Raw genomic sequence first — 15,314 nt, 5'->3', positions numbered from 1 at the left:
TGCTGTTTGCTGGTCTGTGACACCTCCCCAGCCCTCTCCCCGTCTTACACACTAACGGGTATGTTTAAACATAAAAATGAGGAAATGGGGGATTGTCAGTTAAAAAGAACAGCAACAAATGAAAAAGCTGAAAGTCATCCACAAAAGGGTATATCTATACAGCCAATGAGGGGAATAGCTACCAGTGCTGAAGCTTTCCTCACTCGAGGGTGTGTTTGTGTTTTTTCACACTCCTAAGCGAGGAAAGTTTCAGTGCTGTAAGTGGCAGTGTAGACAGCGCTGGTAGCTATTCCCCTCATGGAGGTGGTTTTATTACAGCGCTGGGAGAGTTCTCTCCCAGCACTGGAGCCATGACTATACAGCCAATGTTAAAGCTTAAAGCTACTACCAATACTCTAGAATAAAACTAGTAGACAGCTACTGTATCAAAGTCATGCAAAGGGATCCATGAAGTTAAATGTGGAGGAGTGGAGGTGGGAAGGGAGGTTGCGATACGACTGTACCGGTAAGAAATTTAAGTTACTTTCACCCCTCCTTGTGAGGGTGCTAAGTAAGGTTATAATACAGTGACCCTCATTTGGGTCATTTGAGCCGTGGGTTTTAGAGATATAAACCCTGAAAAAATAGCATTTTTTTCAAAAAGTTTCTAGGGGTGTGCGTGTGGCTTTTCCCCTCAGAACTAGAGATCAGGCTATCATGGAGATGCAGGGCAAAATGGTCTCAACTGGTCAATTTTTACCCAAGATAGTACATGGCACCCACTAAAGCTTTGGGTGATCCAAATTGTGAAAGGTATCTAAGAACATGTTCACTTCTTCGCCTGCAGAGATGTGCAGTCTGAAATGATTACAGTGTGCATGCACTAATAAAGAAAAAAAACAGAGAGTTTCTATTCAGCCACTTATGCTTGCCTGGGTAACTCAAGAGAATGTGCTGATGCCATTGCCCCGAATGAACATCTCACCACTGACATCACTAGTCTGAAACTTTGTGCACCTTTGCAGTGAAGAGTTAGTATCTCATGTTGCTTGCTAAAAGCTGTCTCTGTTATAACGTGTTTTACTTTATGAAGCGGCTTACTGTGAACACAGCAGAATAGTTAGCAGCCAGTTGTGTCAAAGAAAAGGGGTGGTAAGCAAGCCTTGGACTGGTTGTTCGAGAAAATCTGTATTTTACTCGCCCCTGGGGAAGTGAGGAGACGGGGAAGTTGCTACTTTCTGATCTTGGGGCAGATTAATGTGGTGTTTCCAAAGACACATAGTGCGGAGGTTTGGAACTGACAGTGCAGGTGCCTTGACTGCTGAAGGAAAAGAAACGTGTGGGTTGCCAATGTGTGGATTCTCAGCAATTCCTGGATTATGAGGGTGCAGAATTTTGCAGGACAGCAAGGAGTACACCATGACATGGGAATTGCTTACTATAGGTTGATTTGGCTTAGTATGCAAATTGAGGGTTGTGATATGTGCAACTGCCTAAATGACTCGTCACTCCTTCTACCAACCAGTCTTTTCCTGTTCAAAACGTTAGGAAATCCAGTGGCAAAAGACTTTGTTAACACAGCGTTAAGATTATTTGGTAGCATGTCATCTCTTTGCAGAACACAGAGTAGAACAAAACAAATTTCTGAAAACCAAGCAATGCCTGGCTAAGGATGCCCATGTAACCTTAACTCTGCCCTCTGTCAGCAATGCCCCAATATGCCCTGTTAATGCACATACCTTTACTCTGCCAATCCAAGAGTTGCTGAAATATACATGCTCTTCACCTCCTTTTAAAAGGAGGATTAGAATTAACAGTACTGAAGGTCAGTGGGGGGAGAGAGGGAAAAGATTGCCCACGTCACCTTTCTTCTACCTTCATTGAACAATGCCCCAAAATGCACACTAGTCCTTGGTGCTATAAGGTTCAGCACACTCACACTAGTCCTTGGTGCTATAAGGTTCAGCTGGCTCCAGATCTTGGCGTACACTCACACACTTAGTCAATTCCCCAGAAATAAGAGCACACATTACAATTTAAGAACCACCTCACAGCCTTTTACAAGTCCCTTACACTTACTGACAGGATTGTCATCCTACACTTTCTCTTAACCATTATTAAAGCATTAGAATGCTTTCATTTTCCACTTTAATGCTGACAACATCCTTTGTAATAAAAGCCCTATGCCCTCATAACCTACATATTTCTGCATTTAAATGATGCATACTGGATCCTGAAGGTACACATGCAGCTCATTCCTTTTCTCGTAAAACATGAGAGGGTGCAAAACACAGATCTCATATCATAATCACAGCTCTGTCACATGCTTCAAAGTAATCTGCATGTGTCCTCATATCACAAACACATCTTTACCAAGCAAGCCCAATTACGGCTTCCACCATATTGACTGCACCTGGAATGTATGCAAAAAATTCCCATTGGCTACTGTCAGCTCCAGGGGACCAGGGGGAAGATGACATGGGCAGCTCCTCCTTTTCTGTTTAGATCCTTTAGTAGTGTTACATGGAATCCTCTGGGTGAGAGCAAATGGGTTGTAAAAGGAGGTGAAGAGCTTGTACATTTCAACAACTATGCAGTTGGCAGAGTAAAAGTATGGGCATTAACAGGGCATATTGGGGCTTTGCTGAGAGAGGACAGAGTTGAGGGTGCATGGGCAATCTGAACTGTGCATGTCCTGGTTTTCAAAAGTTTTGCATTTTGCTCAACTCAGTGATCTGCAAGGGGATGACATAACACCAAGCAACCTTAATTCTGCATTAACAGTTTTTTGCCACTGAATTCATAGTTACAATAAGTGCCTACAGATTCCAACCAAGATCATGGCCCACTGTGTGAGGTACTGATCTTAACAGTCACGGAAATGTAGAGTTGGAAGGGACCTTGAGAAATCATAAAGTCCAGCCCCCGCACTACTGCAAGACCAAGTAAACCTAGACCATACCTGACAGCTATTTGTCCAACCTGTTTTTTAAAACTTCCTATGATGGAAATTCCAGAGCTTAACTATCCTTATAGTTTGGAAGCTTTTCCTAATATCCAGGGGTGTGCACAAAGAGGGGAAAGCAGAGGTCTGGGTTTTCCCAATAATCGGTAGGGGCATGGAATGCCTCTAGCTCCGGGGCCAGGGCAGCTCCAAAAGCAACAACATTTAAATTCCTGCGCATACCCCTGCTAATATCTAACCTAAATCTCGCCTGCTGCAGATTAAGTCCGTTACTTCTTATCTTTCCTTGAGTGGACATGGAGAATGGTTGCTCACCATTTTCTTTATAATAGCCCTTAATTTATTTGAAGACTTATTAGGTCCTCCCTCAGTCCTCTCTTCTCACAACTAAACATGCCCAGTTTTTTTAACCTTTCCTCAAAGGTCAGGTTTTCTAAACCTTTTATCATTTTTGTTGCTGTCCTATGGAATCTCTCCAATTTGTCCACATCTTTTCTGAAGCATGGAGCCCAGAATTGAACATAGACTCCAGCTGAGGCCTCACCAGTGCCAAGTAGAGGGGGAGAACTGCCTCCCCTATATTACATATGACACTCCCTTAACGCATCCCAGAATGATACTGGCCATTTTTGCCGCTACATCACTTCGTTAACCCAAATCAATTTCTGATCCACTATAATCCTCAGGTTTTTTTCAACAGTACTAACACCTAGCCAGTTATTACCCATTTTGTAGTTGAGCATATGATTTTTCCTTTCTAAATGAAGTATTTGCACTTGCCTTTATTGAATTTCATCTTGTTGAATTCAGACCAATTCTCCAATTTGTGAAGGCCATTTTTTATTCTAATCATGTCCTCCAAAGTTCTTGCAACCCCTCCAAGCTTAGTGTTATCTGCAAATTTTAGAAGCATACTCTCCACTCCATTATCCAAGTGATTAATAATAATACTGAATAGTACCAGACAGAGGATTGATCCCTGCAGAACCCCACGAGATACATCCTCCCAGTCTGACAGCAAGCCACTAGTAACTACTCTTTGGTATGGTCTTTCAAAGAGATGTGCATCCACCTTACAGTAATTTCATTTGGACCACATTTCCCTAATTTGCTCATGAGAATGTCATGGGGGACTGTGTCAAAAGCTTTACTAAAAACAAGACATACCACATTGACTGCTTCCCCCACATCCACTAGCCTATTATCACTGCCAAAGAAGGAAATTAGGTTGGTTTGGCATGATTTGTTCTTGAAAAATCCATTCTGGCTATTCCTTATAACCCTATTATCCTCCAGGTGCTTACAAATGGATTGTTTCATAATTTGTTCCAGTATCTTTCCAGGAATTCAAATTAGGCTACGTGATAAATGAAGGGGCAGGGGGAGCTCCCTTTTATGGACACCCAGGCAGCCAGTTAGCTATAAAATCCCTGTTAGCAGCTGTTCTCTACTTGCTTTACCTGTAAAGGATAAAAAAAAAAAAAATAGCCCATAGATAAAAAGAAGGGAGTGGGCACCTGACCAAAAAAGCCAATGGCAAGGCTAGAACTTTTTAAAATTGAAACAAGACTACCCTCTTTTGTCTTTTGTTCTCTGGAGAGTGGAGACACAGAGTAGCAATTTGCAAGCAGCTTTAAAACAAGGTCTGAAGAAGCATTAATTCAGATCTCAAACCTACTTACCTGAAACCCCAGCTATGTAAGTAAATCAGGGAATGTCTAGAAAGACATGATTAGGGTTATTTCTTTTATTTCTTACGGGCTTGTGGACTCCTTTGTGCTAACCCAAGGTGCTTTTGTTTTGTTTGTAACCTTTAAGCTGAACCTCAAGAGAGCTATCTTGATGCTTAATTTTTGTAATAGTTTTTTTAAAGATTTAGCAAAAAGCCTAAGTTTCAAAATGTATTGTGTGTGTGTGTGTGTGTGTGTGCGCGCGCGCGCAGGGGGAGGGGGAGGTTAGTAAAATTTACCTTTTCTAAGAACAGGATTGGATTTTTGTGTCCCTAAGAAGTTTGTGCATATGTTGTTTAATTAGCTGGTGGCAACAGCTGATTTCCTTTGTTTTTTTTCTCTCAGCTCTTCCTGAGATGGGGGTGAAAAGGCTTGAGGGTACCCCACAGGAAGGAATTCCCAAGTGTGGATATTTCTAGGGCTCCGTCTACTACAAAAATGGGTCATATTTAAAAATTTTACTAATGTATTTTAAACATTGATGTAGACAGAAAACAAAACACCTTAAAGATGTTAAACCCTGTCAAAACCAGTGTTTAAACATTTTAATTATAACGTGTTTGCTAACATTTTAAAAACACAACCTATTTTTCCAGTCTAGACAGGACTTAATAAGCACTGGCCTCTGGGAAACCAGCTGAAATTCTTCAACCTCAGCAGAGTCTCCGAAAAACATTAAGTTACAGAATTCAAAGGGGGAAAAAAGGGACATTATGGAATCCAGGCCTTCCCTGAGTCCTTTGCCAAACTTACTGCCTCAGTCATGTATTATTCTTAATATATTAATGGAACTGGAGCTGCATTTTTCCATTAACTCACTATTCTGTTTTGCAAATCTTTCTAAGCAGTCCACTGTAGATATGCAGCTTTTCAAAATAGATTGACTGTGTGTTGCCTTGCTCTGTTTGTCTATATTTAGAGAAAAAAGCATGTGCATTAGCTGATTACTAAAATGTATTCATTCTATATGCTTTTGTTCCCCTATGAGTACTGTTAATAGGATATATAACCTTCCATTCTATTGATCACCATTCAAACTCCATCCCAGATTGGTAATAAATTTTGCTGCCAAGCTAATTTTTTGTCAATTTGTGTGTGAAAGAAATCAAATGTCAACCCAATCATAGAAGACATATATCTATATAATAAAAAAACCACAACTGGCACCCTTGAAAGCAGTCTCAGGAGATAAGCCAAGAATTAAATGAACACGGAAAATAAGCTAGCCTTCCACACTTCTGGTAGATTACATCAGTTTGACAAGCTATACTGGTATTATAGTGTGGTGTACTAACTGGTAGTATAGTGTGGCAGTACTAACTTTGTACTGCCACTGTTCATCATGCATTAGCTCTCTACATGAATAAGAGACAGTCTTCAGAGATGCCTATCCAGCACTTTTCACAAGGACAACATTATAAAAGACTAAAATTAAGAACGATACATTTGTGTAACTGGAACACAGGAGTTCTGGGAGTCCTTATATAAGTCACTGCCAGGCATAATGCCCTACAGAAGTGTTATTTCTGTTAAGGGTTTTGTAGTGTGATATATATTTTGACTTGCTGGCTCTGCATCATTTACATAGTACTGCCTTCCAAAAGGTAACCTTTTGAAATGCTGTCTCAGTGGATGGCACTTCACTGTCCCTGCTCCCCATGGTATTTGATGTCAGTCCATCTATGTATTAACTGAACAATAATAGAATCACAGAAATGTAGGGCTGGAAAGGACTTTTAGTAATTATGAAAGAATTAAAGTCTGCTATTCTCTCATATAATTGTTTGTGCAGATCCTCATTGTAGGAGTTGTGAGCCATGCCCTTGTGATCCTGAAAACCATTCTAAACCAGTTTAGTCATTAGGGGGTGCATAGGAATTAGGCAGTAACTACCATTCTAAAAGGCCTGTTCCTGTAAATGTCTTGAGCTGCTCTTTCTTTCATCTAAACCATCTCAAACTCCAAGACAAGTGGGGAAGAATGAAGGTTTAGTGTCGATTTGTAGAGGCACTATATTCAGAGAACTCTAATTACTGGGTTAATACATATTTTTCCTTTCTTCCTCATGCAATTGTCTCTAAGAGACACCCACATTAACAAAAAGTAGAACTCTAGAGGATGAGAGCTGAATGGTTAACTAAATACAAACTGAAGTAGTGCCCTCCTGAAACAAGCATGTAATGGAGTTCTATCTATTCAGGTAATCTCATAGTTCTAGAGTAAAAAAAATACTGTCGGTTATATGTGTGAATTAAATACTGAAAGACAGCCATACTAACTTCAGTTAGGTACATTACACAGATAAATTATGGAGATGTCTGCTACCTTGGTGGAAAGGGACTTAAAGGTATTTCTGGTGTTGAACTCTTACCTTCTCATAACAGGCCTGGATACTGAGTTTTAGCCATTTGGACTCTCTGAACAGATCAGTTTCCCTTTGGACTTTTCCTCAAGGAATGAATGAATGGGGAAATGGGCATCTGAAAGGTTTTGGGTCCTTCTAAACAGTTGCTCCAGACACACTGTTTATGCACTCTAATCTCCCCAAGGATGCTATGAGACTTTGTGAAAACAAATTAAAAGTACATAGTTTGATATAGATGAAACTCATATCTGATGCAGAAACTGGATGGAGACAGATCACTTCCTATGTTTGTGAAATGATGCAGAAGAAGAATGGGACAAGGGGAAGAGCATGTGCATGGACTGGGAATGGGCTCTCTACTGAGATATCAAAACTGCTACTTTCTAGAGGATGAAGCAGTCCTGGAGAACCTGGAAATGAAGATATTTTCTCTTTGTGCTGTACCCCTTTAAGTTAACAAGCAGAATGAGGCCACTTTTTTTTTTTGCTGTTCAGAAGACACTCCTGCTGGGTGTTTCCATGTGATACTGGGTATAGTTCCTGTGATACTTGAAGGAAGTTGTCTTTGCCTAATAGTAAGATGAAACCCCTCTAAAAACTGAGCTGCTCTGGTTTCCTTCAGTCTCCTCAAGAGTCTTACTGCTGAGCAGACTGGACCTTTGAAAAGGCAGAGGAGCAGCATTTCCCAAAGCATGGGGTGTGGACAGACTCAGTTGTTTTCTCTCAGCTTCATTAAAAATATTAGCCAGCTGTTACTGTTATGAAGAAAAACTTCAAAACTTCAAGTGTAACCTGTGCAGCAATATCTGAGTTTGCAGAGAGCCTAAAACAATAGTTCTGAATTGTGAACTCATAATAAAAAGCATGAATTCTTTCTTAAAGTGCAAACCAAAACACAACTTTAAATATGGAGCTGGCAACTGGTGCCTCCATGAGTATTGTCAGTTAACAAGGATTGATGGTATGGTATGGCATCCATCTAGGAAATAAGATCCTCCTCATGACATATTTCCTCCTTGATGTTCTCAGACAGGTTACTGAAGGCAATAATCCAGGAAGGCCCAGAATACATTACAATCAGCCCATGATGCCTATAACGCAACAGCTTGTAGTGCTGTCTAAATCCTTACCATAAGACCTTAAAGCTAGACTACTTTAAATGGTTCCGGGATTGCAGAGCCCATCACACTAATTCCCACAGCGTGGATCTAAAAGTTAATATATTATATTCTGAGAACTTCAGTTACTGATGAAGAAATTTTCCTTTTAAGATGTTGCAGACTGTTAAATTTTTAAACATAACCTGCAGCCATAACACTATTTATAGTTTTAATATTGTGTATTCTTTTGTTTGTTTTTCATTTAGAAGCCCACATCATCTAATTTTCTCTTCCCCTCATTTTGGTATGTTTTCCCCCAACCCCATCTTTTTTGTACCTGATTATCAAGTAATTGTATGACAGTTTAGGACAACTAATCATGTACTTTCTAGTGGGTATTATATATTCTAAAGAAATAAAGTAATATACAACATAGGTATTACCTGATTTTTGAAATTGTTAGGTTGTAAATTTGAATATATTGTATTATTTCATCTAAAAGGCGATCAGTCATGGAATCAAAATCAGCAAAGGTATCATTCTGTAGAAAGGAAAAATAATTACGTATGTTCCAAATACAGTGAGTTATTTTACATTCAGTATAAATTCTTATTAATCAAATATATAACAACTAAACACACATATAAAAACATGCATACTAACTTTGATATCAGAACACAACATTGCAGCCCCCTCCTGGGTAGGGTTTTTTGGGAGGAAGGAATAAACTGTCTGTACATCATTTTATGATAAGTACTTTGCTCTAAAGAGCACCAAAACTAATATTAACAGTACCGCTAGTCTAACCTCTATCACATATGCACAGTTCTCATCAGCTGGACAGAGAAAAGACAAACCACATATCCCAGATTAAGCCACACTGTAACTGAAATGATAATATGAGGCAATTTACTGTATGCAACAGTAGAATTTACTGTATGCACCTCTCTCTTATTTCGCAGTGTGAAAAAACGGCCCTTATTTCAATCTAGGGCTGCTTCTCTACACTAATTAATAGCAACAAGTTACAGTGGCTGTAGACTGAGATCAAACGAGTTGTTTCACCTTAAATCCACTAATGACTGGTTATCTGAAGTACATCTAGAACATGTATTGTAATTGGATAAAAATCATTAAAATGTCAGCTATACTTTTTTCAAGCTAAAGTCATTTGAAAACTATTTGAAACAAAACCAAAGATATTTAAGATTGGTAATTGCTACTGTTTTATCATCATAATACCAATATTGCAATGCAATGACCAAAAAAAAAAAAAAAAGAAGAAGAATAAAAAAGGAAAGGCTGACTATTTTGTGGTTCTCAGACTCTGTTCCATGAAACATTAGCTCTTCTTTCTTCCCACCCTGGGCTTCGCTCCTGTCAGCTAAGATGGGAAAAACTTAGGGGTGTTCTAGTCTTAATTGGTTATTATGCTGAGAAGAAGAGAGGATTGCAGATTATATTACTATACCTCTAAATGCTCTGTAGAGATGTATTAATTTATATAATATGTATAAATTATAATATATATTTAGCAAGGTCATGCCAGTTTGTATAATTGCTTTAGGGGATGTCTACACTACGAATTTAGGTCGAATTTATAGAAGTCGGTTTTTTAGAAATCATTTTTATATAGTTGATTGTGTGTGTCCCCAAACAAAATGCTCTAGGTGCATTAAGTGCATTAACTCGGCCAAGTGCTTCCACAGTACTGAGGCTAGCATCGACTTCCGGAGCATTGCACTGTGGGTAGCTATCCCACAGTTCCCGCAGTCTCCGCCACCCATTGCAATTCTGGGTTGAGATCCCAATGCCTAATGGGGCAAAAACATTGTCGCAGGTGGTTCTGGGTACATGTCGTCAGGCCCTCCCTCCCTCTGTGAAAGCAATGGCAGACGATTGTTTTGCGCCTTTTTTCCTGAATTACCTGTGCAGACGCCATACCACGGCAAGCATAGAGCCTGCTCAGTTCACTGTCACCGTACGTCTCCTGGGTGCTGGCAGATGCGGTACTGCATTGCTACACAGCAGCAACCCATTGCCTTGTGGCAGCAGACGGTGCAATAGGCCTGATAGCCATCGTTGTCATGTCTGAGGTGCTCCTGGCCGCCTCGGTAAGGTCGGTCAGGAGCGCCAGGGCAGACATGGGTGCAGGGACTAAAATAGGAGTGACTCGACCAGGTCATTCTCTTTAGTCCTGCCAGCAGTCCTATTGTATCGTCTTATGGCGAGCAGCCAGGAGATGAGGATGGCTAGCAGTCCTACTGCACCATCTGCTGCCAGCCAAAGATGTAAAAAATCGATGGAGTGGATCAAAACAAGAAATACACCAGATTTGTTTTGTATTCATTTGCTCCCCGCTCCCTCCCTCCCTCCGTGAAATCAACGGCCGACAATTGTTTTGGTGAGGTCTGTCAGGGGCACCTTAAAAATTTTAATGGAGATTCAGTCCTGCCTGAAATACCGGGGGAGTGATAGCACATTGGGTTGAGTATTGGGTTGAGCACTGGCCTGCTAAACCCAGCGTTTTGAGTTCAATCCTTGGGGGGCCATTCGTGTGACAGTTGTTTTTGTTTCTCCTTGATGTAAAGCCACCCCCTTTGTTGATTTTAATTCCCTGTAAGCCAACCCTGTAAACCGTGTCGTCAGTCACCCCTCCCTCCGTCAGAGCAACAGCAGACAATCGTTCCGCACCTTTTTTCTGTGCAGATGCCATACCACAGCAAGCATGGAGCTCGCTCAGATCACTTTGGCAATTAGGAGCACATTAAACACCACACGCATTATCCAGCAGTATATGCAGCACCAGAACCTGGCAAAGCGAAACTGGGCAAGTAGGCGACGTCAGCGCGGTTACGAGAGTGATGAAGACATGGACACAGACTTCTCTCAAAGCACGGGCCCTGGCAATGTGGGCATCATGGTGCTAATGGGGCAGGTTCATGTTGTGGAATGCCGATTCTGGGCCCGGGAAACAAGCACAGTCTGGTGGGACCGCAAAGTGTTGCAGGTCTGGGACGATTCCCAGTGGCTGCGAAACTTTCGCATGTGTAAGGGCACTTTCATGGAACTTTGTGACTTGCTTTCCCCTGCCCTGAGGCGCAAGAATACCAAGATGAGAGCAGCCCTCACAGTTCACAAGTGAGTGGCAATAGCCCTGTGGAAGCTTGCAAAGCCAGACAGCTACCGGTCAGTCAGGAATCAATTTGGAGTGGGCAAATCTACTGTGGGGGCTGCTGTGATGCAAGTAGCCAATGCTAATAACTGAGCTGCTGATATCAAGGGTAGTGATTCTGGGAAATGTGCAGGTCATAGTGGATGGCTTTGCTGCAATGGGATTCCCTGACTGTGGTGGGGCCATAGACGGAACCCATATCCCTTTCTTGGCACCGGAGCACCAAGCCGGCGAGTACATAAACCGCATGGGGTACTTTTCAATAGTGCTGCAAACACTGGTGGATCACAAGGGACGTTTCGCCAACATCAACGTGGGATGGCCGGGAAAGGTACATGACGCTCGCATCTTCAGGAACTGTGGTCTGTTTCAAAAGCTGCAGGAAGGGACTTTATTCCCAGACCAGAAAATAACCATTGGGGATGTTGAAATGCATATAGTTATCCTTGGGGACCCAGCCTACTCCTTAATGCCATGGCTCATGAAGCCATACACAGGCACCCTGGACAGTAGTCAGGAGCTGTTCAACTACAGGCTGAGCAAGTGCAGAATGGTGGTAGAATGTGCATTTGGACGTTTAAAAGTGCGCTGGCGCAGTTTATGGACTCAGTTAGACCTCAGCGAAACCAATATTCCCACTGTTATTACTGCTTGCTGTGTGCTCCACAATATCTGTGAGAGTAAGGGGGAAACATTTATGGCGGGGTGGGAGGTTGAGGCAAATTGCCTGGCCGCTGGTTATGTGCAACCAGACACCAGGGCTGTTAGAAGAGCACAGGAGGGTGCGGTGCGCATCAGAGAAGCTTTGAAAACCAGTTTCATGACTGGCCAGGCTACGGTGTGAAAGTTCTGTTTGTTTCTCCTTGATGAATCCTCCCACCCCCTTGGTTCTCTCTGCTTCCCCGTAAGCTAACCACCCTCCCCTCCTCCCTTCGATCACCGCTTGCAGAGGCAATAAAGTCATTGTTGCTTCATGGATTCTTTATTAATTCATCACACAAATAGGGGGATAACTGCCAAGGTAGCCTGGGAGGGGTGGTGGAGGAGAGAAGCACCAGGAGGGGTGGTGGAAGAGGGAAGGACAAGGCCACACCGCACTTTAAAGGGTTAAAACTTATTGAATGCCAGCCTTCTGTTCCTTGGGCAATCCTCTGGGGTGGAGTCGCTGGGTGGCCGGAGGCCCCCCCCACCGCATTCTTGGGCGTCTGGGTGAGGAGGCTATGGAACGTGGGGAGGAGGGCGGTTGGTTACACAGGGGCTGTGCTCCTGCTGCCTTTCCTGCAGCTCAGCCATACGGTGGAGCATATTAGTTTGATCCTCCAGCAGCCTCAGCATTGAATCCTGCCTCTTCTCATCATGCTGCCGCCACCTTTCAGCTTCAGCCCGCCACTTACTCTCTTCAGCCCGCCACCTCTCCTCCCGGTCATTTTGTGCTTTCCTGCACTCTGACATTGTCTGCCTCCACGCATTCATCTGTGCTCTGTCAGTGTGGGAGGACAGCATGAGCTCAGAGAACATTTCATCACGAGTGCATTTTTTTCGCCTTCTAATCTTCGCTAGCCTCTGGGAAGGAGAAGATCCTGTGATCCTTGATACACATGCAGCTGGTGGAGAAAAAGAAAGACAGTGGTATTTAAAAAGACACGTTTTATAAAACAATGGGTACACTCTTTCATGGTGAACCTTGCTATTAACATTACATACATAGCACATGTGCTTTCATTACAAGGTCGCATTTTGCCTCCCCCCACCACGTGGCTAGCCCCTCTCCCCTCACCCCTCCCCGTGGCTAACAGCGGGAAACATTTCTGTTCAGCCACAGGCAAACAGCCCAGCAGGAACAGACCACCTCTGAATGTCCCCTTAAGAAAAGCACCCTATTTCAACCAGGTGACCATGAACGATATCACTCTCCTGAGGATAACACAGAGAGATGAAGAACGAATGTTGTTTGAACGCCAGCAAACAAACACTGCAATGCTTTGTTCTGCAATGATTCCCTACTATGTGCTACTGGCCTGGCATGGTAAAGTGTCCTACCATGGTGGATGGAATAAGGCTGCCCTCCCCAGAAACCTTTTGCAAAGGCTTTGGGAGTACTTCCAGGAGAGCTTTATGGAGATGTCCCTGGAGGATTTCCGTTCCATCCCCAGACACTTTAACAGACTTTTCCAGTAGCTGTACTGGCCGCGAATGCCAGGGCAAATTAATCATTAAACACGCTTGCTTTTAAACCATGTATGCTATTTAAAAAGGTACACTCACCAGAGGTCCCTTCTCTGCCTGGCGGGTCTGGGAGGCAGCCTTGGGTGGGTTCAGGGGGTACCGACTCCAGGTCCAGGGTGAGAAACAGTTCCTGGCTGTCGGGAAAACTGGTTTCTCCGCTTGCTTGCTGTGAGCTATCTACAACCTCCTCCTCATCATCTTCCTCGTCCCCAAAACCTGCTTCCGTGTTGCCTCCATCTTCATTGAAGGAGTCAAACAACATGGTTGGGGTAGTGGTGGCTGAACCCCCTAAAATGGCATGCAGCTCATCATAGAAGCGGCATGTTTTGCGCTCTGACCCGGAGCGGCCGTTTGCCTCTCTGGTTTTCTGGTAGGCTTGCCTCAACTCCTTAAGTTTCACGCGGCACTTCTTCGGGTCCCTGTTATGGCCTCTGTCCTTCATGCCCTTGGAGATTTGGACAAATGTTTTGGCATTTCGAAAACTGGAACGGAGTTCTGATAGCATGGATTCCTCTCCCCATACAGCGATCAGATCCCGTACCTCCTGTTTGGTCCATGCTGGAGCTCTTTTGCGATTCTGGGACTCCATCATGGTCACCTCTGCTGATGAGCTCTGCACTCACCTGCAGCTTGCCACACTGGCCAAACAGGAAACCAAATTCAAAAGTTCGCGGGCCTTTTCTTGTCTCCCTGGCCAGTGCATCCTAGTTGAGAGTGCTGTCCAGAGCGGTCACAATGGAGCACTCTGGGATACCTCCTGGAGGCCAATACCGTCTGATTGCGTCCACAGTACCCCAAATTCAACCCGGCAAGGCCGATTTCAGCGTTAATTCCCTTGTCGGGGGTGGAGTAAGGAAATCGATTTTAAGAGCCCTTTAAGTCGAAAAAAAGGGCTTCGTCATGTGGACGGGTGCAGGGTTAAATCGATTTAATGCTGCTAAATTCGACCTCAACTCCTAGTGTAAACCAGGGCTTAGTGTATAATAAAATTAAACCTCAGATTCTGCAAAGGGATTCACTTGCATCGACCATTTTATGACCACTTAGTCTCCCCAATTACAATAGTTATCTAAAATGGCTAAGCAGTCTGTCTATATGGATACTTCTGCAGGATCAGGGTCTAAATTCATTACAATACAATAATAATGGTAACTTAAGAAAACATTTTTTAAAAATGTATACAATTTAATTTGTTGTAAGAAAATCCTTTTGTTGTTTACAAATACCTGGTTCCTCTCAGACATAAGAAAATCTATTCGTCCGCCAGGTAGTCCAAGCTCAATATAAGTCTTCACTAATCTTAGATCTGCACTATTACCTTAAAACAAACAAACAAAAAAGGTTAAAAGGCTTGCTGTGACAAAAGCGATCTTGCTATTTAACAAGGTAAATATACTAATTTAGAAACAAGACAGACAAAATGGACAGACAGACAACTGCAGCACTGGCATTCCCCAGCAAACTAATGCAAATTTTATATTTTACCATATCAAAATTAAAACTAATTAAGACCTCTGATGCTGTAGTAGCAAAACCAAACACAATGATAGAATCACAATCTACAGAAATGACACAAAGCTCACAGCCATTTTAGAAAACCCAGAACTTACGTAGTTAAGTTTTGGTGACTATGTGTATAATATTTTACATTCACTGGATGTTAAGGCAAAAAGTACAACTAAGTACTAACTAATTTTGATAAAATTCAGTGAAATGAACTCAGACTGGGGGAGGAGTAAGCAAGGATTAGAGAATTTGAGGGATGGGAGAGAGG

At 42.6% G+C, this 15,314-nt stretch overlaps 1 protein-coding gene across 6 annotated transcripts in view; it reads right to left on the bottom strand.

The window, feature by feature from the left end:
• Window positions 1-15,314, bottom strand: part of FAM135A (family with sequence similarity 135 member A) — a 147,317-nt gene that overhangs the window by 8,807 nt on the left and 123,196 nt on the right. For 5 of the 6 annotated variants that reach the window (XM_074947923.1, XM_074947921.1, XM_074947925.1 and 2 more), the window contains 2 exons: window positions 14,767-14,858; window positions 8,583-8,680 (listed from right to left, as the gene is read on the bottom strand). In XM_074947923.1, coding sequence (XP_074804024.1) covers window positions 8,583-8,680; window positions 14,767-14,858 — 190 coding nt within the window. Of the gene's footprint in view, window positions 1-8,582; window positions 8,681-12,481; window positions 12,919-13,579; window positions 14,179-14,766; window positions 14,859-15,314 lie in introns of those variants that run through there. The other variant, XR_012638780.1, reaches the window with a different exon arrangement.

The sequence above is a fragment of the Natator depressus genome, chromosome 3 (assembly GCF_965152275.1).
Source record: "Natator depressus isolate rNatDep1 chromosome 3, rNatDep2.hap1, whole genome shotgun sequence".
Classification (NCBI taxonomy): domain Eukaryota; kingdom Metazoa; phylum Chordata; order Testudines; family Cheloniidae; genus Natator; species Natator depressus.
This window is presented reverse-complemented; position numbering and strand designations above follow the sequence as displayed.